This window comes from Gossypium raimondii, chromosome 11 (assembly GCF_025698545.1).
Source record: "Gossypium raimondii isolate GPD5lz chromosome 11, ASM2569854v1, whole genome shotgun sequence".
NCBI classification, from domain to species: domain Eukaryota; kingdom Viridiplantae; phylum Streptophyta; class Magnoliopsida; order Malvales; family Malvaceae; genus Gossypium; species Gossypium raimondii.
This window is the reverse complement of record NC_068575.1, coordinates 48,297,740-48,325,600: the sequence shown is the minus strand read 5'-3', so window position 1 is coordinate 48,325,600 and position 27,861 is coordinate 48,297,740. Positions and strand designations below refer to the sequence as shown.

At 32.3% G+C, this 27,861-nt stretch overlaps 3 protein-coding genes across 4 annotated transcripts; all 3 read right to left on the bottom strand.

The window, feature by feature from the left end:
• Positions 1-4,828: 4,828 nt before the first annotated feature.
• LOC105803449 (protein disulfide-isomerase like 2-2) lies at positions 4,829-8,984 on the bottom strand. Its single transcript, XM_012635654.2, has 9 exons — positions 8,757-8,984; positions 8,049-8,207; positions 7,677-7,790; positions 6,919-7,076; positions 6,159-6,258; positions 5,720-5,896; positions 5,485-5,630; positions 5,254-5,400; positions 4,829-5,157 (listed from the first exon to the last, which is right to left on the bottom strand). Exons 1-9 carry the CDS (start codon positions 8,883-8,885, stop codon positions 4,983-4,985), a joined length of 1,305 nt encoding a protein of 434 aa, XP_012491108.1. The 5' UTR covers positions 8,886-8,984; the 3' UTR covers positions 4,829-4,982.
• Positions 8,985-18,153: 9,169 nt separating this feature from the next.
• LOC105803452 (5'-3' exoribonuclease 3) lies at positions 18,154-21,018 on the bottom strand. 2 transcript variants are annotated; one of them, XM_012635656.2, is made up of 5 exons: positions 20,596-21,018; positions 20,109-20,391; positions 19,897-19,974; positions 19,713-19,799; positions 18,154-18,635 (listed from the first exon to the last, which is right to left on the bottom strand). In XM_012635656.2, exons 2-5 carry the CDS (start codon positions 20,229-20,231, stop codon positions 18,582-18,584), a joined length of 342 nt encoding a protein of 113 aa, XP_012491110.1. In that variant the 5' UTR covers positions 20,232-20,391; positions 20,596-21,018; the 3' UTR covers positions 18,154-18,581. The 2 variants fall into 2 exon arrangements, with proteins under 2 accessions (XP_012491110.1, XP_012491111.1); XM_012635657.2 differs by having other exon boundaries at positions 20,109-20,273; positions 20,596-21,015.
• Positions 21,019-24,865: 3,847 nt separating this feature from the next.
• On the bottom strand, positions 24,866-27,580 carry LOC105800991 (triacylglycerol lipase 2). Its single transcript, XM_052623683.1, has 10 exons — positions 27,577-27,580; positions 26,795-26,955; positions 26,594-26,701; positions 26,373-26,513; positions 26,180-26,290; positions 25,931-26,077; positions 25,691-25,731; positions 25,493-25,572; positions 25,290-25,385; positions 24,866-25,208 (listed from the first exon to the last, which is right to left on the bottom strand). The coding sequence occupies exons 1-10, from the start codon at positions 27,578-27,580 to the stop codon at positions 24,883-24,885; spliced, it is 1,215 nt and encodes a 404-aa protein (XP_052479643.1). The 3' UTR covers positions 24,866-24,882.
• Positions 27,581-27,861: the final 281 nt, after the last annotated feature.

The window sequence follows — 27,861 nt, the reverse complement described above, 5'->3', positions numbered from 1 at the left end:
ATATGAAAATTAGAAGGGCGCCATACATGCACTGTCGCACGTATGACTCAAGACCACCTAAAACTGGATGTCAAAAGTATCTGCAATTGCATCATGCCACTAGTGAAAGATAGCTCAACCATTCATGTGTCGACATTGATTGCAGACATGCAAGCCCGGTTCCAGCACAGAGTGTCGTAAAAGAAAGCATGGTGGGTGAAAAAAATGACCATGTAGCAGTTGTACAACGACTGGGATGAGTTATATAATGAACTTCAGGGGTGGATTTCACCGATGGTGGAGTACGTGCTAGGAACTATTGTGGACTTGCAAACATTACCTTATAGAGGCCCAAATGGACAACTTGAAATGGGGAGAAGAGTTTTTCGTCAATTGTTTTGGATGTTCAATCCATGTGTTAAGATCTTCCCCCATTGCAAACCGATTGTGTAGGTTGATGGAACGTGACTTTATGAAAAATACAACACATTGAATAAGAAACAAAATGAGCCCCAACTTTGCCATACTTCTGGCTCCAAATATTTCTACTCCCTCCAATATATGATATTATAATATAAAAATTTAAAGTCACTACCATAAATTAATTTTGGAATAAGTTCTAATTTTTTTAGCAAAAGTTACACAAATCAAATAAATTAATTTTAGAATTTTTTATTTTGTATAAATAAATATCATATATAAGGTGTCAAATAAATAAACTGTGATTTAACAATTTTATTGTTTCGTTAACACTCAATGAAGTGTGATCCGCATTTACTTGAGAAGACATTCTGATATCTGTATAATTAAAAAAAGTACACAAAATAAATTTAATTAATTATTACTTTACAATATCTACTTTAATATAATACATGCATATCAAAATATATTTACATACCTTAATCTTATTTATTAACTTCGAAACAAAGACAACTCCTTTTTTTTTTTCCTATTCTCTTCTCTTTTCTTTTTCTATTTCACTCAAAATTTTGAGGGCGACCAAAAACAGCCCCACTCTTCCTTTTAAAAGAAAACTAGCTGGTTTCCTTCTAAGTTTTTTTTTTCTTTTTTTAAACATTAAAAGGACTAAAAAGTGACCTTAATCAATCACGTCGCTGGCGCAGCTGTCACAATGTGATCGGTCAATATATTTAATTTTGGACCCTTTGATTTTCTTATTTCTTTTAAAAATGCCCAAATTTATTTATTTTATACAAATCAACCCTTTCTCATCCTTTTTTTTAGTCAATTCTCTCTCCCACTTTCGTTTTTTTTTCTTTCTCATTTTTTCCAAACTTTATTTATCTTTTGGTCCTCTATTTCTTGATTTCTATTAAAATGCCCATTATCAAACGATTAATTCACATTACATTAATGGTTTATATGAAAATTATTTTACATTGCTAACATTTCAAATAATTATCAATTTACATAATTCAAAATTTTATTTTACAAAATATAATTTTACGCTTGCAACATTCCAAAATAATTTCATTTAACTTGCAATATATAATTTTACAACACGAGCAACTTTCTCAATACTAAAAAAAAAATTAAACGATTTTGTTCAAGTCCGACAACATCGTGTTTTATAAATAAAACATAATTAAACGATTTTGTTTAAGACCAACAACATTGTGTCTTACAAATTGAAAATTACAATGTTTAACCATAACACGAGCAAGTTTCTTGGTGCTATTATCTTGCACCTCGGATGCTGCTGATATTGATGATCTCACCTGTGCGGTTCGATTTGGGATTCTATAAAACCTTCAAACATCTCGTTGACCTAGAGAATCCCAAATAATATACCCGTTGGCTGCATAACCAATTTGAACCTATTATCGTCCTACCACAGCCAACAGAAAGATTTTTGAAAAAATAGAACGTTAGTAATGACAATATATCGCAAAGAAAAGAGAAATAAAAATAAAGAACATACAATTTTTTTACATGAAAATCCTTTCGGGAAAAAAACCACAGGCAGAGGAGAAGAAAATTCACTATGTCAAATTCGAATTATTACAAGAGGAATTTCGACTACATCTATTTATAGGTTGAAAAAACCTAATTCTAATCAAAGTCAAATATATTATGCTAATAAATACTAAATATATTATACTCATAAATACTAAATCTTCTAGAAAGAAGATATATTTTGTTTAACTTGACTTGCAAGTAATCTCTTAAAATTTGGGTCACACAACTCTAACAATTTACATAACCAATTTGAACTCATTCTTGAATAAATAACTGGAAACAAAAATAACCATTAAACATAGAAGCAAAAAAACACTTCTCATCTCTCTCCTTTCATCCTCTAACATTATATAATTAAAAAAGAAATTCTTTAACTAAGACTGATCTACCATTGGGGTTATATATAACTATTTGATCATGCCAAAGAGAATGTCTCCTCAAATAAAATATCATTTTAATTTTAAATTAAAAATACATTTAGAAAAAGTGATTGATTACACTGATGGCGTCATTCTATATGGCTCCACTAAATAAAAAAATATTTTTTTAAATTAAAAAAACTAAAAAATAATAATAACCTTACATAAAGTGGTGGCGTCATTCTCTATTGCTCCACTACCATTATTTATTTTTTGGCCCTTCAATTATTGAGAAATACCAGTATTTCTCTGGTATTTATACAAGTGGCGATATTCACTATGGCTCCACCACAAAATTGATTTTTTAATCCTATGGCTGACGTGGCATGTTGGTGGCGCCAATCACTTTGGCTCCACCAATTTTTACTATTCATTTCAGGTCATTTACGTACATAATCAAGAAAATGAGTCATTTTCGTAATTTATAAAAATTTTAAGTCCATTTTAATAAAAAAAACCCCCCAAATTCTCACATTTTTTTAACACTTAAAACAAAGGGCAAACTACACTATCAATAAGTTTATGGTTTGGTCATTCAACTTCAAAAAAATTATAAAATGGTTATCGAAATATTTCAAAGTTTTCATTTATATTAATAAACTATTTAAAATTTTTATTTAAATCATTAAATTGTTATGCTCTTTTTTAAAATTTATTTAACTAATTTCAAGCAACGTTTCGAATTCGGTAAACTACCTAAAGTTAAAAATGTGGAATAGTCTTAAATATTTCAATCCTTTTTAAGAAGTGGTTGGGTGCGGTAACAAGAATACCAAAAAAAAGAAAGTTTCAATCCTTTTTGAAGTTGTAACTTTCAAATGCATTATAATAATAAAGTATTAATATGTATTGGTGTACTATTTTTGATATCTCATTATTTTTAAAAATATTTAATAAATGCATATAAAAATAATTATAAATATTAAATAATAAAATTAAATAAATTTTAAATATAAAATATTAATCAATAATATAAAATATTATTTAACAAGCTTCACACATATAATTTATCATTGAACAAATTCAAAATAAACAACAAATATGATGAATTCATCTCATAATATGCAAATGATAATCCTTAATTCAACAAATTCAAAAATAATAATGAAAATTTTAATTTTAATTTAAAATATTTTTAAATTTTTTAAAGTACCGGCCAATACACTATATTCCGATCAATATAAGCGAAATCAATAAGTACATATCGATATGGCTGGTACGACCAAAATTTACATCGGAATGGAACCTACAGTTTATTGTTTCAATTTACTATTAAAACAGAGCATTCAGATTGATATTTGCAATATTGAAATGGAAGCCATGATTACAATACCAATAATTCAAAAAGATAAATGATGTAGTGGTATTAGAGATGATCATGGGTCGGGTTGGGTCGGGTTTGAGTAGGGCCCAAATAAAATTTTAGGCCCGTGTCTGGCCCGACCCGAATGGGCCTAAAAATTTGTCCAAACCCGACCTGAAAGAAAATTGCTAAGCCTGAGTCCGGCCCGGCCCGACCCATATTAAATTTTACAACACTAAAAGGGCTTAAGGATTTTGAAGCTTGATTTTGGAATTGGGAAAAAAGGGAGGGCACTATCTGATGACGAAAGTAAAACATGAAAGTTAAAAAGTATATTTGATTTAAAATAAAATATATATATTTAATATATAATTCGGGCCGGGACGGGCCGGGCTTAGGCCAAAAGGTTTTACCCGAGGCACGGCTCGTTTTCTAAACGGGCCTCATTTTTTTGCCTAAACCCATATTTCGGGCCTATATTTTTACTCGAACCCTCCTATTTTTCGGGTGGGCTGTCGGGCCAAGCCGGGTAGCCCAACACATGATCACCTCCTCTAAGTGGTATGGTGTATTGCATTCCAAAAAGGAGACGAAAATTCGAACTTTGAAAATAACATTGTTGAAATAGATAACACAAACCCAAAATATAAACTGCAAAATGTACATAGAATACAATTTGTCTTTCAAGTTGGGTTGATTACATTTTGTACATTTGGAACTTAGCTCATCTACTTGTATTTTTAAGAATTTAGTCTCTTTGCTTTTTTAGATTTAAAAATTTAGGTATAATTATTACCACCATTAAAATTCTTCTATTAAATTCTTTAGTGTGACATTTTGAAATTAAACATATATTTACTAGTCAAGTAATAATAAAATAATATTAAAAATATTGATTAAAATTAAAAAAATACTAATTCAAACTTAACATGATAAAATATAATTTTTTTAAAATTAACTTTTAAAATATCAAAATTGAAATTTAACCAAAATTTAAGGAAAATAATATTGAATCTTTTGTGGAGGGATTTGATTTTCAAAATTTAAAATTTTTTCTTTTGGCTTCTTATCAATGAAATTATTTTGATAATGTATTATTTTTCAAAACCATTTTAATAGTATATCTAACAAAACAAGTTATTAAACATTGTTGGTAGATGAAATCAGACTCCTTAAATATTTGGATCATCTCTAATAATCTGTTTCACTTGGGATAATTGTTTCAATCAGTAAAAACCAAAATAAACGACACGACCAAACATCAAAACCCTTCTTTTTATCCTAAACTAATTCCAATTTTATTACAACTCATCTTTACTTGCTGTAAAATCTCCCATGAGTTCTTCAAGTGAGAACTCATCCTCTTCCTTGATTTCTCCATCTTTACCGTCCCATGCTTCTGTCTTTGCAATCTCGGGTGTGCCCTCCAGTGGTAAATTTCCCTTGCCTCCGCGCCCTGCTTCCTTCACAAACTCACTGCCATGGACAAAATTTTTGCATGTTCTAAGTTTCATTTTTGTTCATTCGTAAAAGAGCGGCATTCAGTGCAGAAGTCGGAAAAGAAATACTTACATGATATGCTCGAGCTCAAATGCACTTATGAGTGGAGCATATGCTCCTTTCTTGACGTTCAAGGCTACAAGAGCTGGATAACCATATCCGCCAACACCTACACGGTTCTCGAGATCCGGTTGCTTACCGGCAGCAGCCCAAACATAGCTATAGGAGATAAAGTTGTCGTTAGAACAACACACACACATACAAATTGAGATCTCAAGAGAAAATTAGCTTGCATGTACTTGCCTGTAAGGACTCCTTTTAAATTTCTCTGCAACTGACAATAACATATCCAAGTACTTGTTCCTTCCTTCAGCCTTCGAGTCTAGAATGTCAGGCAAGAAAGCAACGAAGCATATGGCAGCTGAACTACATTTCTCCTCCATCACATCCTATTTTGAATAGAGTATACTTTTCAGTAAATAACAATATAGTTTAGAAAAGACTGCAACTATTCTTGAAGCACGAGTGTGAGACTTACTGGGCCAGTCAGCTCTGTCACTTCAGCCGGTCCGACATTTGTTTCTAGTTGCTCTAGAGCAAATGATTCAATAGCAGAGGCGGTTCTAGCACCCTCATAAGGAACTGGGCTGTCTTTGTCAGCACCAAATACTAAGATGGTAGGGAACCCTTGCACATTGAACCTGCTCATGAGAGACTGCAAACCACACATCCCATTATTAAACCAATAATATAAAACAAATACATCCAAAAGTTCCAATATAAATATATATAAAAAAGAAGGAAAACTTGCTTCTCTAATTTGAAAAATATTTATTTGGAATGGAAAAGTGATGTCCAAAATAGAAAAGCATCTTATTCCGTTCTAATAAGATTTCATAAAGTGATTTCTAGGTATGGAAACATTCTCAGAAGGCAGATGCCTCGCAATATCAAGTTTGACAACACAAGCAAATTACCTTCTCAGAATCGCAGTCAACATGACCAAGCTTCACCTTCCCCTTCAAGTTATTAGCAGCCCTCTTCCACTCAGGAGCAAGTCTTTTACAGTGTCCACACCTTTACAGAAGTACTTACAAGGTATTAATCATCAAAATGAGAAGATAAGAACTAGAAACTTACTATGTTAGCAAGCATTAGGTTATGTGCAAAATTTTATGTAACATAGATGACTGCATTGAGATCGATTTAGTCTCATATATGATATCCTCTGCAGAAGCATGTTTTCTATATCAAAATTTACTTCTTTAGAGATATATACAGATTTCATGTAGGACAAAAGCATATTGATTGCTTTCATCAGTTGGAGCACTGGTCTTTAGTAAGTTCAGTATCATATTTTCTAGAGAACATTTAAAAAGTTACACACACACACACACACACACAATATCTTCCAAAAAGGTCACTATATCATATTCTTGAATTAACTTAAAATCTAAGGCTATTTTGAACATATTCTTTAACTTCTTCAGTAACAATATAGCTGCACAATAATATCATGAAGCTTTGAAGATCTGATTTATTCTTATTCGTTAAAGGTCCTAAATGCCTACCTAAAAATCATCCATTATCAGTTCAATTCTCATACGAAACACAAAATTAAAACATGTCATCATAAGAAACATAAACAGCATTTAACAGTTTCATGTACATGAATCTACAGTGATACTAGTGAAGCACCATTTCTTGATGAGTGTTACTAAAATTAAGCAAGCTTACCAAGGAGCGAAAAACTCCACAATCCAAAGTTCTTTACTTTTGAGCACCAATTCATCAAAGTTGCGGGAATTCAATTCTACTGATGCACTAGGCTCAGATTTCTCACTTGATCCTCCAGATGCTTTCCCAGCGAGACGGTCTTTCAAAAGTGCCTTTACCTGTACAATTCACAAAAGTTTGCAATGATTCAGCTCAAGTCTTAGAAAGAATGTTTTAGTATAAAACTGATACACTTCAATTTCAAATTTTAAAAATGACTTATCAAATTCATAAATAATGAGGAATCCTAACTGATAGAGAAATAAGGCCATGAGAGACAATTTTTGACAGTTATCAGGTCCATGTCCATGTATGGCATCTACTTCAGTTACATAAAGACAACTTTACCAATGTAGTATGGTCTCATATTGCTTGGGATCAGATTCTGTAGGAATTGGAATGTGCCAGAGAAGTGAGAAAGGATTTGTTCAATTTTCCTAATGTTAGAATCTATAATATCACTATGTCCATTGCAAATACACGTCCTAAAAAAATGGCATTTGTAGCAGTTGCAAAGCACATGACATGCAAATAATCTTCCCTATTCACAACATATGCATATTAATTAAAACTACAAGATCACTCCAATCTTACTCGATATACAGTGGCCTAAAAAGTAAGAAATGAATTTTAACATGGAAACAGATTCAGTACTTGATAACAACATCATGATCTAATAAAATCTTGATACTTCAATCAATCAACATACTGTAACAAACCTGCTTGAGGGCAAATTCGGCAATAGGTTTGACATCTCTAGCTCCCTGATAATCTACAGGTGGCTTTCCAGGGGCGAACACTTTTATTGTAGGAAATCCTCTAATCCCGTATTCCTGTGTGGCAATCACAAGGCTTTATAAGCTCATAAAATTAACAGAGAACAAAAGAATTTCCAGTCAGCCGCAAGACATTGTGCGTAAATGACAATCCTGTACATAATGGGATAAAGCCTATAAATTTACACAGCACAATGAAACGTAAGGAAACTATTCCTGCTAGTTGAACAACAATCAGCACACCAACAAAATAGAACCTAGATTACATCTCAGATTTTTGAAAAGGTGTGGCTGATAGATTTGAATTCTCCAAACCTGGGCAAGAGACTTATGAGCATCAGCATCGAGGGCTGCCACTGTAGCGACACCTTTCAAGACATTGGCGGCTTTCTCCCATGTAGGTGTTAAAGCTTGGCAATGGCCACACCAAGGCGCGAAGAACTCAACCAAAACAACTCCGTTAGAATTTAAAACCTGCCACAATTAAAAAAGACTCAATAAGCTATTCTCCTCGATATGCTTGTCTCTTACCCTTCTTGACTTACTAAAATAATAAGCGAAAGTCAGATCAATGAAGAGATGTTTCATCATGCAATGAAAATGCTATGGTCCATTTGTATCCCCGATACGGAATTTAAGCAAGAGTATTGAATAACGTAAACTGAAATCATTGCTTAAACTCAAACAAAATTGTAAGGTGTAGAAACCTGAATGTTTAATGCAATTAAAATACATTAAACCGTTCATCTAAGCTTGATAAATGACCCATTTCTAAATTAACTAGTAAACTTAACACTTCAAAATCAAAACAAAATAAAGGCCTTTTATAAAAAAAAAAATAGTTAAGTGACAAAATTCCAAAGAACTAACTCATTTCTAATCGTATTTAATTTCTTCAATTGTGATCCAACAGAAAGATGCATTTCATATAACTTAACAGAAATTTAGATCCTCCTTATTCTTTTCGATTCTGTTCTTGGACATATTTTTTTTCTAATCAACGGCAAATGATGAAAGGTTTACCTTGGACTTGAAATTAGATGGAGTGAGCTGAACCACCGGCGACGACGGCCCGTAAAGAGCGTTAGAGATGGGGAAGGATGTGAAGAGAAATGATAAAGCTATTAGCAATGGAGATCGCGATCTATGCATTGTATTTATTTTCAGGAATTCGTGATTTTCCTCTATCGCTCAGATTGATTAAATCTCTCTGTCGGAGAAGAAACCTCTGGAGTGGAGAGAAAGTATAGAGAAGACTACAAAAACCCTCGTCTCAGAGGGAGCTACGTGTGCTAGCCAATGAGCTTTCAGCACGTCAGCTCGCCACGTTGTAAATAACCGGAAGAAAGTTCTTATTTGTTGGAGGATGTGGAAACCGGAATTACAGTGCTTTCAACGCCCACTGGTGACACGTGTACACTTATCAACTTTCATTTTTATTATTCTTCTTTCTTATAGATTCCATTTTACTCCGAGATTTCAGTATAGGTAGTTAAATTTTTTTGATTGGTTTGATTTATTAAGTTTAATTAAATAAATTATAAAAATTTATAAAAAAAATTAATTAGATTTTTAATTCGATTTGTATTAGTTCGCGAGTCAATTAGTCTAACCCTTATTTCGAACCATCATCTCATCAGTTTTTAATTTTTGATTCAACCACTGTTTTTATTTTTGCTAGTGATATAAAACTACTCTAACTTAATCAAAGTATATATTTGATGACTTTCTCACATCAATAATGCTATTTTCAGTAATTTTTTGGTAAAAACCGAAAGAAGAAAGACAAGCAGATTATGGCCAATCGAAGGTGATATTGAAACAAGAGGTGTAGGTTTATTTATTTATTTTTGCCTCCTTTTTGAGATGTCAATGATAGCGGCAATCTTGGACTAGCTTAATCATGTTGAGAAGGGATTGTGACTCTTGTAGTGTCGAAACGAGTTTCCATCCCACCTACAAATTGCCAAGCTTTGGATGTTGGTTAACTTACAAGATGTCATACTTGTTCATTTAACAGGATGAAAGAGAGTAAAAGTATGAGAATTTTGGCAGGTAAAAAATTCCTTCAATCCCTTTCAATTTTGATATTGATTAAATTGATTTCTCTAAAAAAACGGAGCAATTTAATTTCTGTCAATTTTAAAAATGAGCAATTATGGATTTTTAATCACATCGTCAATATTTTTCATCAATTTTACATAAATTTGATTGTTATAATAACAAATTTCTCATAATTTACACATCTATTCATTTGGTCATAATTTAATAAATTTAGCCTATAATATTTTTGTAAAGGTGGAAATGCTAAGGCTAAATTTGTTGTTTTTTTTTTTAGAATCAAGACCAAATTAACAAAATTTGTAAACATCGAGAGCTAAATTTATTATTATACCAATCACAATTATGCGCAATTGTTTAAAAACATTTAACGTCATGATTAATTGTCCTTAATTGTTCACTTTCAAAATTGGCAAGGGTTAAATTGCTCTAAAATTTTTAAAGGGACTAGTTTGCTCAAATTAAAATTTGAGAGAGATTAGAGAGATCTTTTGGTTGTTATTATTATTTTTGCATATATGAAAACTATGTCTCCAACAAGTATTGCCATGTCCCATATCAGTGTGCGAGGGGGGAGTCACAATATAGAGATCTTTTGGTTTGTATTATTGTCAAATGAATGCAATATTGAATTGCAGAGGTCATTAAGCCTTTTTACCTCTCGTATTGGGTTGAGGGATTGTTGAAGATAAAATCATTTCTTTGATTTCTAGATTGTTTAGAGTGCAAGTGAAAATTGTGTAAAAGTTTCTTGCTTCTTTGTTATTGATATCTTCAATAATGAGTAATGTGTCGTATGATTACATGCAAGTGTAGACAGTCGTATAAGTAGTAAGTAAAGAGTTATCGTCTCCATAGGGGCTGTTGTATAAATTAATTGTAAAGTTAATTATAAAACAATTTGGTAGAAAATAAGTAAAGAAAAATCTTGCTGATGAGAGACAAAAAAAATGTTAAGGATGTAGTCAGATTTCAAATACCTACAAAATAAAACAATATACATTGCAGAAAAATAATCACAACAAAAAGATTAAATACAAGATTTAATAAAACATAACATGAATAGACTAGAACAAGTATTTCACTTAACACGAGTTCATTGGAAATCATAAAAGGAATATCACGAAGGGTCGTGGCAATATGAAAATTCATTAATCCAAATTTTAATTAAGGAGTTATTCCACATATGTCTATGTCAAAACTAACTAAGAAATCATCATTTCGGGCATTTATACAGTTTATGCATATAACAATCATCTTTCGATATCGACATGAGATACGCCATTTAGATCTTTTGTCTATTAACTATTGTCTCTTCTCAAATTAAACAGTTAATTCATTAACCTACAAATGTTGGCCATACATTTACAAGTATTAACATGAATTAAACCTAAATGAATGAAATAATTATTTGCACAATATATTCACAATACAAAAATCAATTAACTCAAATCATGATTCATACTTATTCTAAATAAACAAAACTAAGTAATGTAATATTAAATTGAAAACATAAAAATGAGATGCAAACTTGTATTTCAACACAAAAAAATCAATTAACAATAAAGAGAAAGGGAAGAAGAGTAGCCGAGGGGGTTATCCAAGGCCAATTCACAATAATAAGAGAAAACAGTTAAATTGGAACGAGTTATCTGCGACTGTTTCTTGCGGATTCCCATGGTGGCTCTCCTCCTTGTCTTTACGTTAATTCATCAAAATGCTCTCAAGTTTCTCCCTCTGGCACTGCTCTCATTTTCGGCAAGTAAACTACCTTATTTTGTGGCAAACAAGTGTTTAACAAGTCATGAGAAAGACAAGAACACTTAAGAGATTTTTCTTTGAAAACTGGTACATTTTTTAATGAAGTGAAAGCCTCCTTTTATAACCTTTAAGCCCCAACATCCCTTGTTATTTTTAGCAAGGGAATTCTTGATTTTCTCCCCCATATGAGTCGTCCCTTTATATGGGGATGGATGGGTGGTGTTTTGCTAATTTTAACAAAAGGAGTTGCTTATTTTTCTCCTTGTATAGCCGGTCATTGAATGGTAAAAAAGGGTGTGATTTTGACTGCTTTTTTTAGCAAAGGAATGGAAGGTTTGAGGCTTGAATCAAGGGGAATGGTTGCTGATTTTTATTTGGTGGAGATTAGGGTCAAAACTGTTATTTTTAGGAGATGAGTGGTCTGTTATAGACTACTAATTTTTGTAATGGATGTTGCCATTTTTATTTTACGGAAAAGTAGATTAGCGAAACAGTTTTGGGCTTCCAATTAAACAATCCTAGGCTTCCATGTAATTGAATTTGAAACGAAGTTATTTTGAAACCCATGTGACCGCACCTTAGATCTTCCAACCTGCACCTTAGATCTTCTAACCTGCACCTGTTTAAGACCCCAAATACAACCAAAATTCTGTAATTCTTTCCCTTAGCCCAATTATTCCCAAAAAATAAAAAAAATAACATATGTTTAACATGAATTTTACAAACTTAACACATTCCCATAGTGATTATAAAATATCATGAAATTAAGTGAAAAGCCACAAAAAATATTATTTTTTTACTCGGGATTAGCATAAAATGTACATAAAAGTGTGTTAAAATATATATTAGAGTTTACAAGAAACTAATAGTCATATTAGATAAATACATTCATGCATGACTATTAGATTCCCTAGATACATTCATTCTAAACACATTAATTACAAGCACACATTCATGACATCACATTATCCAACTTAATGTGATGTTCTTTGACCCCCAATGCTTCTCTGAGTTGCTGGAATCTTGCTCTAAGAAGTGCTTTGGTCAAAATGTTTGGTAGTTGCTCTTGTGAAGGACAAAATTCTAGTTGGATCTCTCCTACTTCAATAACTTCTCGAATGAAATGATGTTTGATGTTGATGTGTCTAGTTTGGTTGTGATAAATTGGATTCTTTGACATAACAATGGCTAATTTGTTGTCACAATGAAGTTGAACACCTTCCTTTTGCTTCTGTCCAATGTCTTTAATAATTCTTCTCAACCAATTTGCTTTTTGTGCCGCTAATCCAGCTGTTAGATACTCTGTTTCTACAGATGATTGAGTCTCAATTTCTTGATTCTTTAAACACCAAGAAATCACACAGTTCCAAAATAAAATATATAACTTGAAGTGCTCTTCGTATCATCAATACTCATGACCCAACCACTATCATAATAGCCTTCTAATTTTATTGTTGAATGTTTTTCAAACATGAACCTATACTTAATGGTACCCATGACATACCTTAACACTCTTTTTGTTGCTTCAAGATGTAAGTGTCTAGGTTTACTCATGAATCTTGAAAGTAAACTAGCCACAAACATCAAATCAACCCTTGTAGCCATTAAATGAAACAAGCTTCCAATTAAGCTTCTATACATGCTTGCATCTTCCATTTTTCCACCATATTCTTTTCTTAATTTTTCATTCACCACCAAATGAGTATCAACAGGTTTGTATCCAAGCATACCGAACTTCTTTAGAACATTTTCAGCATATTTCTTTTGACAAATAAAAACTCTATGATCATCTTGATAAATTTCAATACCAAGAAAATGATGTAATAATCAAGATAATTCATCTCATATTTTCCCATTATGTCTATTTTAAAAACTCTAATCATCCTTTCATTGTTACCGGTATAAACTAGATTATCAACATAAAGTGCAACAAGAAGGATATTGGTCCTACATTGAAACTTGACATACAAATTAGGCTTTCTTTTGCTTATTTGGAATCATTGTTGAATGAAGTAGTTGTCAATCTCGCTGCACCATGCTCTAAGAGCTTGCTTCAGCCCGTATAGAACTTTCTTCAATTTATACACCTTATCTTCTCGGCCTTTAATCATAGAGCCTTGAGGTTGTTGCATGAACATTTCTTCTTTCAATTCTCCATTAATGCTATTTTCACTTCAAGTTTATAGAGATTCCAACCTTTCGATGTTGCTAATGCAATGACTGCTCTAATTGTGTCCAGACGAGCAACTGGAGCAAATGTTTCATGATAGTCAATACTAGGTTATTGTGTATAACCTTTCACCATTGATCTGGCTTTGTTTCTTTGGGGCGAACCATCTGGATTATGCTTCACCTTGTACACCTATTTCACACCAATAGATTCTTTGTCATTTAGCTTTTCAACCAACTCTCATGTCTTGTTCTTTTCAATTGCATCAATTTTATCTTGCATAACTTTCTTCAAAGCTTTCTGGTTCAACTACACTATAATTGCATCTAACATAAAGATCACTTAAACTCCTAATTTTTCTTGGAGTAGAGCTAGGGGATGAAGAGCTCGAACTTGGAGAATTTGATGAGAATGGAGAATTTGATATAGCATGGGCCGGTTGCTCATCAACATTTACTGGATGCATAATTGTAGCAAGAACAGTTTTCTCAAACTTTTCTTCTTGCTAGTTCCATGTAGTCTTTTCATTAAACATGGCATCACGGCTAATGATCACCTTCTTTGTCTTCAACTAGTAAAGTCTATAGCCCTTCGATATATAACTATAGCCAATAAAAAACACACTTGTCGTTTATTTCTTCAAACTTTTTCTTTTTTTTTCTTTGGGGGTTTGAGCATAGCAAACACACCCAAAAACTTTAAGGTGGTTCACAGATGGTTTTCTTCCACTCTATGCTTCAAATGGAGTTATATTACACATGAATTTGGTTGGACATATATTTAGCAAATACACAGTTGTATTAACCACTTCAGGCCAAAATTCTTTAAGCATCCTTTTTTCAAACAACTGGCCATTTCCATCACTGCTTGATTATTCTTTTCAGATGTCATTTTCTTATGGTGAATACTCAACAATCAATTGACGCACCATGCCTTCATATTCATAGAACTTATGAAACTCATTAGAAGTGTATCTCTTTCCTTTATCAATTCTCAAAACTTTTATACATTTACCAAATTGTTTCTCAACAAGCGCTTTAAACTTTTTAAATATTGAGAATACTTTAGATATTTGTCTAATAAAATACATCCATGTCATACAAGTTAAATCATCAACGAATAAAATAAAATACCTATTTTGAGCATGAGATGGAGTTTTCATAGGACCATACATATTGATATGAACCAACTCTAACACTTCTTTAGCTTTCCCTGCTCTTTCCTTTAAAAATGGTTGATAGTGTTGTTTGCCAAGCATGCTACCTTTACACACACATACACCATATTTTTCTTCAATTGTTGGCAACTCCTACACCTTATTTTGGTGAGCAAGCAACTTGTGAACTTTGAAGCTCAAGTTTCCAAGTCTCTTGTGCCACAAACAAGAGTCATTTTTTTCTTTGGCCATAAAGCTGATACTTTTCTAGTACTGAACAAATAGTTGAAAGCTTCTATTGTTGGTCATTTTGATTATTGCAACAATTTTCCCTTTCAAAATCAAGGATTTTGCACTCTTGATTCTCAAAGGATAGAGAATAATCATGCTCCAAAAGTTTTCTAATGCTCAAACAATTTTCATCTAATACTGGCACATAAAGTGTATCATGGATGACCTTGCTTCTTTGTCTTGTTTTGACTCCAATATTGCATTTTCCTTAAACTTCAACATATTCACCATTATTCAAATTCACCTTTAAGCGAAATGTGGAGTCCATGTTGAGAAAAGCTTTTTTATCTCCTATCATGTGGTTGCTACATCTGTTATCCAAATACCACACATTCTTTTACTCTTCAGACACCTTATGGCAAGCAAAGAACCAATTCCCATCATTCTTTTCTTCTTCAGTAAATGTTACTTGTTATTGATTATCGAGACGATAGTCTTTTTGTACATGTTTGAACTTCTTGAAATTGTAGCATTGTGGCTTGCCTCTATTCCAACAATCCATCTCCTCATGACTATTCTTTTTACAAATTCCATACCATTTATTGGATCTACCACCATTTCCTTGTGTACCACTGTTGTTGCTTCTACCCCGTCCACGTGAATTTCTTTCTCTGCCTCGACCTCTTCCAAATTTGTCACCTCCAGAAGGCTCGCCTTTGTTTTGTATTAAAGATCTCCCATCTGTAACACCCATTGTCCCAGTCCGATCATCGGACCCAAGTAATAGAATGCTACAAACAAATATCAAACAATTGCATGCAATTTATTTATCAAAATCTCAAATAAATATCAATTCATCACATACAAGCAAGTATATCGTGCTATTCAATCTATTTACATATATTAAACTGAGCTATCATAGTTGCAACATATGCATTTTTCCTTATCTCAATCGAATTGATTAAATTGTACAATATCAAATCCCTAATTTCGAGCTTATGAACTGATATCCACTATCCACTCTTGTTTCAATTTCAATATACTCAATTTCTCAGTTCTATAATATAATTCATCAATCAATCACATATGTGACAGCATAATTCATCACTAATTGAACTCAATTGCACAATTATAATAATATATTATATTTTCAAATCTATTCAATTTAGTCCTTATCACAAACAACGAATTCGAATCAGTTCAATTCAGCTCGTCCTATCATTTCCAACTTACATCATGTTATTACCATGTAGCGCAGTTTGTGAATGCAACAATTGAAAAGGTTCATGTTATAGAAATTCAAACTATAAATTCCGAGCTATTTATTGACGACCTTGTCTTTTCCTTTCTTTCTCGAGGATTTTGGGTCAATGTTTGCTATGGATTAAAAAATAATAATAAATTAACACTAAACAGCCCAATTCACATTCAATTACTAAATTATACAACTTTTGCATATTATTCAATTTAACCTCTAAAACCGAGACTAATATAACTTTCACAATTAACCCCCCAAACTTTATGTCAAATTTCTTAGAGTCCCTATAGGACTTCCTATTTCTTAATTACACCCCAAATTACAAATTTTTCACAATTTAATCCTTATTGTACAAAATCATCAATTGACTTTACAAATTAGTCATATTTCACTTATAACCTTAAAATCTATCAAAATAACACCTCAAACTTCAATTATTTAACAATGAAAACATCTTCAGTCTAGAATAATACCAAAAAATACTATATAGGTTAGCCAACTCGTATTACTAGGGTTCCAAAAACATAAAAATTACAAGAAAATGAACTAAATTGACTAACCAATTAAACCTTGAAACTTTTGAAACCCTTAGTGTTGTGTGTCTTTCTTCATTTTATTTTTACTTCGAATGGTTTGGATGAAAAGAGAATAATATTTGTCTTTCAATCCACTATACCATCTGTTATTTATTTTGTTTTTATTTTATAACTTTATGTTTTGTTTTATTTATTAATTTTATTACATTTTCTTTTATAACATCATTCATTATCGTCCACTTTCATTAAACCAATGGTTTAACCTTATGAGTCACTTAGTTATGTTTTACTTTATGATGTAATTATAATTCAACTTTTGACTCTTATAAGATTTAGTCTCTGTACTTAAATTAAGCACTAATTCAACGAAATTATCTAATCAAAATTTAAATTCTAATATAACTCTGTAAATATTTAATAAAAATATTTATAGGTCCGATTTACAGAAATGAGGTCCTGATACCTCAATTTCTAAAACCACTTACTTTAGAACAGATACACTTGTACCTTATCTAACTGTTCAAATAACCGAAATTATTAGACCGACACTACACCAAAACAGGCTTTTAGCGGCGCTTTGAGAAGAGCCGGAAAAAACGCCGCTAAAGACCGCGTCGCTGAAAAAAACGCCACTAAAGACCAAGACCTTTAGCAGCGCTTTTTCCACAAACGCCGCAAAAGACCAAGACCTTTAGCGGCGCTTTTCCTACAAACGCCGCTAAAGACCAAGACCTTTAGCGGCGCTTGTCCCACAAACACCGCTAAAGGTCATGATCTTTAGCAGCGCTCCTAACACAAACGCCGCTAAAGATCATGACCTTTAGCGACGCTTCTACAATAAACGCCACTATAAAGATAACTTTTAACGGCGCTTTTTTGACAAACGCCACTAAATACATGACTTTTAAAAAAATGTTTTAATTAAATAATATTTATTTGTATGATAAATATTATATATATTTTTTTTGAAATTTAAACTTTAAACTATATACTTTTAAGGATAAAAATATTAATTAAATTAAAATTTCTATTAAAATTTTAACTTTAAAGCTAAATATATATTTCCATGTAACAAGGATATAAATTGCACCCATTTCAAATATATCCTATAAAAACTTGTCACGCCAAGTGATATATATTGCATGCTTGATAATATATCAACCATCTCAACCGCATATATTTCAAGACAATTCACAACTGTTAAACACCCATTCTCACGAAAAATTTGCTAAGTATAACAGGCTTGATTGTTGAGAAAAATCAATACAAAGATTTATAACTTCAAACTATCAAACAATTTCATTCATCTAAAGACATCCTTAGAACATTTATGAGCACTATGTCATACTCATTTATCAGCTCTTAAAAAATTAACAGCATGTATGACCTTGCAATTCAATTAATCACCACATTTCGTCCAGCAAGCACTTTATTGGCTTTCTATAAAATTTAAGATTCTTAGACTATCCCCAGAAATTATTTTTTAGTCCAAAAAGAATCCAACAGAAAATTATTAATAGCAATTGACTTGCATATTTAAAATGACAAGCAAGTTAGTTACTGACATCAAGGGGAGGATTTAGATATTCTATTCCATTGCTTATCTGACCATATGGCTCCATTAAATCAACCACGTTTTGCAGATCATCTTTGGTCAAATTTAGTCCAAGGTGATTCACCCGCATTTGGCTAATTTGCTTGACAATTTTGGGATCATGTTGCTGAAAGTCTGGAAGCAGTACAAATTACAGTTAGATAATTTGGTTAAAATTGATTAGTGCCCAAAACATGAATTTACCACCAATTAATATGGATTAGTTAAATATGAAACTCAGAGAAACAGAGGTAAACATGTAAACTGAATGAAAACACTTAAATAACTGATTCTTCGAATTTCAAGAAGAATAAAACAAGACATTAATGAGATTGCTTAAACTATACCGGTTCTCATCCTGTATAAAAGAAAAATAATAAAAATAAAATTGCATATAAAAAAAATGAAATTATAGCTCCAAATTCCAAAATAGACATCAATAATTTCCACCACAAAGATAGCAAACTACCGAAGCATTTCACTAGTTAAAGCAATTTCAAAGAGGAAAACTGGTTCGGTACTATCTCAAGGATAATTTATTTAAATTATATACTCCATTGACTCGGTGAATATTTGATTCTCTAATATAGTATAAGTAGGTAGTTATTAATATTAGAAGAAATGACAAAACAAAATTATTATTAATTTTTGTTCAAAAAACAGTAAATATGAATTTGAATTAGAAAAAAAATTTAAGAAATGTAGGGGCAGCCAAATGTTGCCAAGAGCACAAGGTATTCTAGTAAAGTTAAATGCTCGGATATTGAGAAGTGGTGGGTTTGATATTTCTCATTTCTTACTAGTAAAGTTATAGTTAATGATTTTTAAAAAGAAAGAAACTAAAGAGATTTTATGCAAGTTCTTTGTTCACCAGATTCACAACTCAAGCCAGCATAACCAACAATCTAATCAAATAACAGGCAGCTAAAACCAGCAGATTAAAATTAATATTAGCTAACAAAGAAGAAAAACCTAACACTACTTCATCATTGAAATGAATATTGCCTAAATCTAAATCAATTGGCATATGAAAGAGGATTGAACACATAATGAATACCACATGCAGAATGAAATAGAAAGAGACTACTGACTCACAAGGTAAGACCATTCGCAAGTTTTCCAGAATAATTTGGATCACAGATAAAAGCTAAATACAAACTAATTTTTTGTTTCAGTTAAAGAGAATCATATTGATCCTAAACTCAAACAAACCTGATGCAACTGTGCTTTTTTGTTGAATATTTTATCTTCATAGGACCCTACAGCTTGGATAAAATTCTCTACCCTGCTCAAATTAGGCTGAAATAAAAATCATACAGTCAAAAGCTTTAGTTTACTAGATGAAATTTGATGACTGGAATAATAAGTGGCCATCACACATAAGATCAACAGGCACCTTGCTTCCATCAGTCAAATAACCACCAAATGATCTAAATTCCTTCTTGTATACTACCATTAACAAGTTGATTGCATCCTGAAATTAACAAATTGAAAAGGGGAAGGCTTTCAATTAAAACCTTGGCTTCATATAAAAGCCCTAAAGTTACATTCAAAATCACAATATAAAAATACAACCCAACAATAGAATAATTACTTCAACATACAAACCTCACGAATCTCGAGTGTAGGCATATGAGGTAAGAAATCATTGCCAACAAAGAAGCATATGAATATAAAATCATCCACAACGCGTTCCAAGTCAATTTCAAAAGGAGGATTGGGGATTCTCATCTCATATTCCAGATACTCCCTAAGGGTCCATATGTTCAAGAACTGCAAAGATGAAGCAAATAACAAGTTCTAATTTTGCAAAGTAAAATATATGAACCTCTGGAAGGATTGAAAAGTGAACTTCATGAGTGGCCAAGGCCAACATAATTAAATCAGCATCCTGTCGTGTTTCAACAATAAGCAGAGTGCATGATCTTAGTCCACTAAAGTAGGCCAAAGAAAATAAACAGAACACATGCTTAAATTGACTTTGCTATAGATATCCGAGTACCCAGATCCCATAATCAACAAATAATCAAACAATAAGTGCCTCAAAAATCAGGAAAACAGAAAAAAGGACAGAGATTTGGAAAAAGGAACTTACTTCATGGATTGAAGATGTCTACGAAACAAAGGCTTGGAGTGAAACGGAGCAGAAGATCTTAAACGGCTTCGATTTAAGCCCATAAAACAACCAAGAAAAACTGCCTAAAATCTTGGAAATATGTATTTCCAGCTTCAATGATGGATTTGGAACACCCACTTGCCTTGTTGAAACAATAAGACTCCAACCATCCAGGGACTCATCTAAGAAAAAAAAATCAGGCAAAAAAGCAAAGAGAGAGCAAGAGAGAGAGGGGGACCTGGTTTGAAGAAGAAGGTTGAAGGCGAGTTCGTTGTTTCTAGGGATTTAGCTACTTTGGGAGGCATTGCTTTAGGATTTCGCGCAGAGCTGAGGGAGTAATAGTGTGCTGAGGTGATTATTTTTAGGGGGAAAATTAGGGGCTTCAGGGGGGAATTTAGGGATAAAATGGCGCCATTTTTTTTGAAGTAAAATGTTTTTTTTTGCGGCGTTTTTTATAAAAACGCCGCAATTGCTTATCTTTTGCGGCAATTTTCATAAAAACGCCATAAAAAATTTATTTTATTTTGATCAATACGATGTCGTTTTGCTCAGTTAAAATTTTTTTATTTTATCTACTAAAAATTATTAGTTATGTGATTTTATAAAATATTTTTTATAACTATTTTTTATAAACTGGATTTTTATTAAAAAAATCAAGTACTCTCAAAATAAATATAGTATATTTTAATAATTTAAACCATTTAATAATTTAAACTATAATAAAATTGATCTATAATAAAACAAATCTAAAGTAAACCTTAAATCCTAAATCATTTAATATATATAAAATTGATCTATTATCTCTTAAATAATTTAAACTATAATAATAATTTTAATATATTAAAATTAATATTATCTCTTTTACAATTATATAAGAAATTATTTAATATATAAATTAAAAAATACCAATTAATCTAAACCTTAAACCCATGTCTCCTAAACCCTAAATCATAAAACATAAACTTATAACCCCTAACCCCTAACCCTTAACCCCTAACCCCTCTTTTACAATTATATAAGAACTTAATTAATATATAAATTAAAAAATACTAATTAATCTAAACCTTAAACTCTAACCCAACCCCAAATCTCTAAACCCTAAATCACTAACTCTTAACTTTTAACCCCTAACCCCTGACTATTAAGCCCTAAACCTTATTTAATATATAAATTAAAAAACACTAATCAATCTAAATCCTAAACTCTAACCCTAACCCGAATCCCTAACCCCTAACACTTAAACCTTATTTAATATAAATTAAAACACACTAATTAATCTAAACCTTAAACCCTAACCTGACACCGAATCCATAAACCTTAAATCCCTAACTCTTAATCTCTAACCCCTAACCCTTAACCCCTAAATCACAACCCTTAAACCAAAATCCCTAATCCATAGTCCCTAATTCCATAATCTATAAACCTTAAAATTGTAACTCTTAAACCGGCCTTAAATCCTAAATTAACCATATACCTTAAACCATATATGTTAAACCCTAAACTATAATGATAATTAATTAAATATTTTAAAATTAATACTATCGTATCTTTTACAATTATATATGAAATTATTTAATATATAAATTAAAACCAATCAGTCATGTACCCAAAAATTTTAAAATTATTTTAAATAATAGTATTTTAATTTTTCCATTTTTAACAAATATTTTTTATGTTTTTTATTTCAAATTATTTCTACGTGTTATTATTTTAAATTGATCCATTTTAAAAAAAATATTTAATTAAAAATAAATTGAATTTTAATTAATATAAATAAACAAATTAAATAGTAAATAGACATGTAAAATGTTTTTGCGGCGCTTTTTGAAAAGCGCCGCTAAAGGTCTGAGCATTAGCGGCGCATTCCTAAAAACGCCGCTAAAGCTTTGAGCATTAGCGACGCTTTATTAAAAACGCCGCTAAAAGCTAGAGCATTAGCAGCGCTTTTGAGAAAACGCCAAAGCCCCAAAAGGTCAGAAAACAGGGCCGTTGGGCTTAGGTTTTTTGCGGCGTTTTTTCAAAAAACGCCGCTAATGCTCATTTTTAGCGGCGCTTTTCTGAAAGCGCCGCTAATGCTCGATCTTTGGCGGCGTTTTATGTTGAGCGCCGCTAATGCTCGATTTTTAGCAGCGTTTTTTGTCCAAACGCCACTAAAAATGCCGCTAAAAGCCTGTTTTGGTGTATTGCGAGCTTCAGTTTAATACTGTAATACTCTTGTAAATATTAATAAATAATATTTATTGACTTTATTATCGAAAAACAGAATTCTGAAACCTCCATTTCCAACACCACTAACTTTCAGATCGTTATACCATCATTCTTAAGATCAATGGTAAGCTTGGATTGGATTTTTTTAAGCGACGTAACAATCTTTGCTCATAAGATCTTAGTAAACCCATTAATCGTTGAACAATCATAGTTGATAGATCTTTAGTTTCTTCAATAACGACTACCATAGGATCAAATTTTTCTGTCTAGCTTATTAGAATTTTATCAACAAGTCTACGATCATCAATTGTGTCTCCATGTGCCTTCATTTGATTCACCAACGTAGACAATCTATTATGATATTCATTTATGCTTTCATGTTCTTTCATTTTTTTCATTCTCAAAATCTCTTTTGAGAGATTGAAGTTTAACAACTTTCACTTTTGTGTCTTATTCGAATTCTTGTTGTAGAATATTCATGCTTCTTTGGATTTTTTTGCTCTTTATCATTCTAGGAAATATGGAATGAGACTCCTCTTTGAATCATCTCGAAAACTTCGGCCTTCGTAATCTTATTATTCTTTAATTCTTCATGTTATTCTTTTGTAGCATCTTTTGAATCTCCATAGCCCTCATTGACAAACCCCAAGACATTCTAGGAAGTGAATAATGTCTCCAATTTAACTGCTCAAAAATCATAATTTTTGCCATCGAATTCAGGAACTTGAATATTGTGCTTTTGGAAGTCATGATTAATTTTATTTTCACACATACTCTTTCACTTTGTAAGGATCTCTAGCTCTTGATACCACTTTGTTGGAGAGAATTCTACAGATGATGAAGGGAAGAGACATTTAACATAGAATGAATACTTTTCTCATATCATATTCTTTTTATCTCTTACTTTCTTACAATGGCTTCATCACTTACAACCTTTATATAGTTGTTATATGTGACTATTAGTTTCAATACATGCATCTAATAATAAATATGTATCTAGTACATACATGCATCTTAGATAAATACATTCATGCATAACTATTGGATTCCTTAGATTCATCTATTCTAAACAAATTGATTACAAGAACACATTCATGGCACCATATTATCCAACACTAGCAACGTTGCAGTGGACAAAGAGATGCTCCAGAGTCTCGACTTCTTCTTGACAAAAGGGGCAACTACTGTCATGTGTAACATTCCTCCTATATGTAATTTCTTTGACTTGCAAGAAATTATTGCAAATTTTCAAATAAACATAATCAGTTTGAAGTGGAGACGAAGCTTCAAGAAGGTTTTTCAGTAACACGTGTTTGTTTCACATGAAAAAGTTCAGGATTTTTAATTCTTAACATTTTAAACAAAAAATGGAAAGAGATTAACATGAAAAATTCTAAGGTGACTTTGAGATATAGTATTTGATAAACTGAACCATGTCAATGTCATTGTAATGTAAAGCTATTCATAAGCCTACCTGATTTCAAAGAAATTCTAGATTAATTTTTAGTGGGCTCGATTCATTTTACTGTTTAAAATATTAATAAAAATTTAAAAACATTTTTATAAATATATTTAAATTTAAAATTTTTTATTTAAATCAAATTTAAACAGGATAAAACCAAATAATGTAACAATGCGGCACCAAACATAGTAATAATGGAGGGTGAGACTGAAACTTAAGTGTTTAAAGATCCAAGGTCTCCACCTTAACCAATAATAACAATGCCTCATTGGCAATAGGTGACTAGTTTTATACAAGGACTAACTTTTATCCATTCTTGTATCCTTTAATCAAAGGAAAAAGGTGTTTAAGTAAGCTTAAACTCATGTTCTCTTAATTGTTGCAATAAATATAGTGATAATTTTATCCCAGTAAAATTAAAAAACCAAACCATAGATTTTAAGTACCAAATGCTTAAAAAATGTATAGAGTTAATCTACAAATTAACCCCCCCCCAAAAAAAAAAAGTTTGTCTTTGCACAAGAGAACTTAAGCTTTAAATTTTGTTTCGGCACAGAATCTTCATATACAAATTCTGTTAAATGTGAAGTTGAAGTTCAAGATGAATGGATGTCGAAGAAGGAAATCATAGGATCATAGACGACTTTACTAGCATTCACACCAAGAACAAAATCTGCATGAGCATATTCCTCGCTGTATACTTCAACCAGCTCTCCATTGTCGTGATCTTTGAGGTCATTTAGCAAGGCCTTAACATCGTTAGCATCAGCAAGCATGTCTTGACCGCCATAGCCAAGGAAAAGAGGGAGCTCTTTCGGGATGTTTTTCATGTTGTATGCTGGGGGATCCGATTGCCCGTAGTGTTCCTTGTTCTCATCTTCACTACCGTAATCGTACATGGCTATGGTCCCTGTTCTTATCACTGTTCGACAACAAACCCAAAGAGCCACAGTAATTAAAAAAGACAAATGGATCAAAGATTATGGACGTTAAAGGCACTTACTTTGAGACAAGTGGATTATGTTCTTAGTTGCAGTTGGTTGGGGTTCATGTTTAAGTAACTCGCCTGCCCTTGAAGAATTTATACAGCAGTTTGGGCCTGTGATCGGCCATCATTCTTTCACCATTAAGAATAAAAAAAAGAAGAAGAAGAAGAAGCAAACATTGATGTCAAGGATTTATAACGAGCAAAGCCGGGAAAGGGACCTGTTAAAGCAGTCATTAACTCGGAGCAATTAGTGCCTGGTTCATTGCATATCTTTTCCAGAATTGGGCCTAGGACGTCCCTGTTCCATCAAAGAACCATTGAGATTTTACGTTCTTTATGCAGGTTGGGAATTAGCATTCTAATCTCTTTTCTTGGACTGCTTAAAAATTAAGAACCAATGCTTCATTAATTCTCACCATCCTGGAGGAAATTGACGGTAACCCAAGCTGTATAATTCCTGTTTGTCAAACCATAGGAAACTGTTAAATTGATGGAGTTGCCTATATATGACCCTCTCTAAGACCCACCAAATACATAAAAGTACTTTTAAAAGAAATTTAAATAGACCCGTATCGGATACATACAAGTATCTGATACGAATCCGAATAAAATAAGTTAAAATTCACACTAGAAAACGATATACTAAGAGATCTTACTTCGGCTATATGCAGCTGTGCAGCTTCTTTTGTTAATTGCGACGGAATCTGATTGAGGTGAGCAATTGGACTAAGCAAAGCAGCTGATTTGAACATGTTTATCAGCTTACCTTGTTCGGAAAAGGCAGCTAAAGCGATCAAAGTTCCCTAAAATAGTATATTTTCGAAGGTTTTTTTCCTTAGCATCAGCCATTATATTCCATAACAGATGGTTTGGAACAAAAAAAAAAAAGTTTACAGTGACTTTACCAAGGAATGCCCAACATAATGCAACTTCTGCCCAGTTTTGTACTGAACATATTGGACAAGAGCTGAAAGATCATACTGGACTAATTCATCCCACGACCATTCCCAGTAAGCCTGCACGCAAAAAAAATATGAGTAATGAACTCCATAGCAAAATATTCTAATCATGGAGTACGATACATATAAAAGTTCGAACCGAATCATTCGAACTCAAAGACGTATGTCCACGACTATATTTAGTTCCGCGTGTGTTCGCAAGCCACACATCGAAGCCGTTATCCGCTAAAATGAAACCTAAAGATTCATCTGGAGTGTTCAGCAACCATGCTGCGGCATCCTGTCACCATATTACATGCTACGTTATTGACAATTATCATGTCATTCAAGCATGGAGATTAATGTTTTACAGTGACTAACCACTAATAGCCCATGTTGTAGCAGCACCGGCGGTTTGCTCGCTGTCTTACCAGACCGCCCTACTGGAATCCGCTGCACGCTAAGGATGTAACCATCTTTCGCAGTAACCTGGAAGAACAATTAGAAAGGTTTCTGACAGCAGTCATTGGATGTTACAAAGTTGAAGGACATAATTCTAAGCTGAAATCAATATGTCATTACTTTATGTTCTTCACAGGCGTAACCTTGAGTCTGCACAAGCGATTTGCAGATAGTATCTTCGTCATCACTGATTGAGGATTTTATTATGATATCAACATCCTTAGCATTGCCTGGAAACACCTTATCAATGGCCGAAACATTTGGTGACACAAAGAATAATACTAATAATGTCAAAACACTTGAAAAGTTAAGCATCCTAAAGTTTTCTTGTGCTCCACTGCACCACCAGCCAGTTTTTGTTTTTCTAGTTTTTATAGTGGCCAAATTACAAATGAACCAAAATAGTGGTCTTTGCTATAATCGCAGGCCTTGTTGAGTTATCCTATGTTGCTAAAAAATGGGTGGAATGCGCATACTTTTATGATAGGTATTTGCATGAAAATTGAAGAGCAATATTCTAGAAACAGATTTGTTTGTTGTACCTGCAGGATGGAAGCAAGGAATGGGAACAAATTAAAGGTAATAATTTATAACTTACTAAATGTTTTAATTATGTGGCAGTAGTAAAAATCAAAGAAGCAGGTGGCGCGGAAAGAGCTAGAGAAGTGACCATTTTTGGGGTCAAACAATGAAAGTGAATTGCGTTGATGATAAACTGTATTGATAGGGACTTGCGTTGACATGTTGATGGCCATGTTTAGATATGACCTTATTTACATGGATTCATTTGGGTTATGTATCAGTATCCGACATCGGTACTGTTCGGCCTCAGATTAAGATAATCATGAAATCATCTCTCGTCTAAAGGCTGGTTCGGGTACTTTGCTTAGAGGAGGACATACCCATCGCCAAATATAGCGGACATCCATTAGCCTAACGAACAGAGGTCTAATCATGGGATTATGCTAACTAACAAAGCATTGCATACCCAAATAGATGAATATTGCCCATCTACGTTTTGAACTAAAAAATAAAGAATAGTTTTACCGGATTGGGGTGCCAACCTCTAAAAATATATATGATCCCAATTCTATGACCATCTACTCGGATATTTTTCATAAAAATACTCTCTTGAAAAACCTTTAAAACTCTCAAATACTTATTCTAACACTCTTTGACCACTTAAA

What these genes read in the sequence shown, in the direction of transcription:
- LOC105803449 (XM_012635654.2), bottom strand. Translation starts at nt 8,885, where the DNA reads ATGCATAGATCGCGATCTCCATTGCTAATAGCTTTATCATTTCTCTTC. An exon ending in TTGACTGCGATTCTGAGAAG is followed by an intron (nt 5,897 to 6,158) that starts GTAATTTGCTTG and finishes TGTGGTTTGCAG; the next exon opens with TCTCTCATGAGCAGGTTCAA. An exon ending in TGACAGAGCTGACTGGCCCA is followed by an intron (nt 5,631 to 5,719) that starts GTAAGTCTCACA and finishes TATTCAAAATAG; the next exon opens with GATGTGATGGAGGAGAAATG.
- LOC105803452 (XM_012635656.2), bottom strand. Translation starts at nt 20,231, where the DNA reads ATGAGAATCCCCAATCCTCCTTTTGAAATTGACTTGGAACGCGTTGTG. An exon ending in CTACACTCGAGATTCGTGAG is followed by an intron (nt 19,975 to 20,108) that starts GTTTGTATGTTG and finishes TGTTAATTTCAG; the next exon opens with GATGCAATCAACTTGTTAAT. An exon ending in AAAAAGCACAGTTGCATCAG is followed by an intron (nt 18,636 to 19,712) that starts GTTTGTTTGAGT and finishes TACTGCTTCCAG; the next exon opens with ACTTTCAGCAACATGATCCC.
- LOC105800991 (XM_052623683.1), bottom strand. An exon ending in CTTTGAGTTCGAATGATTCG is followed by an intron (nt 26,291 to 26,372) that starts GTTCGAACTTTT and finishes TTTTGCGTGCAG; the next exon opens with GCTTACTGGGAATGGTCGTG. An exon ending in GTTAATGACTGCTTTAACAG is followed by an intron (nt 25,386 to 25,492) that starts GTCCCTTTCCCG and finishes GGCCGATCACAG; the next exon opens with GCCCAAACTGCTGTATAAAT.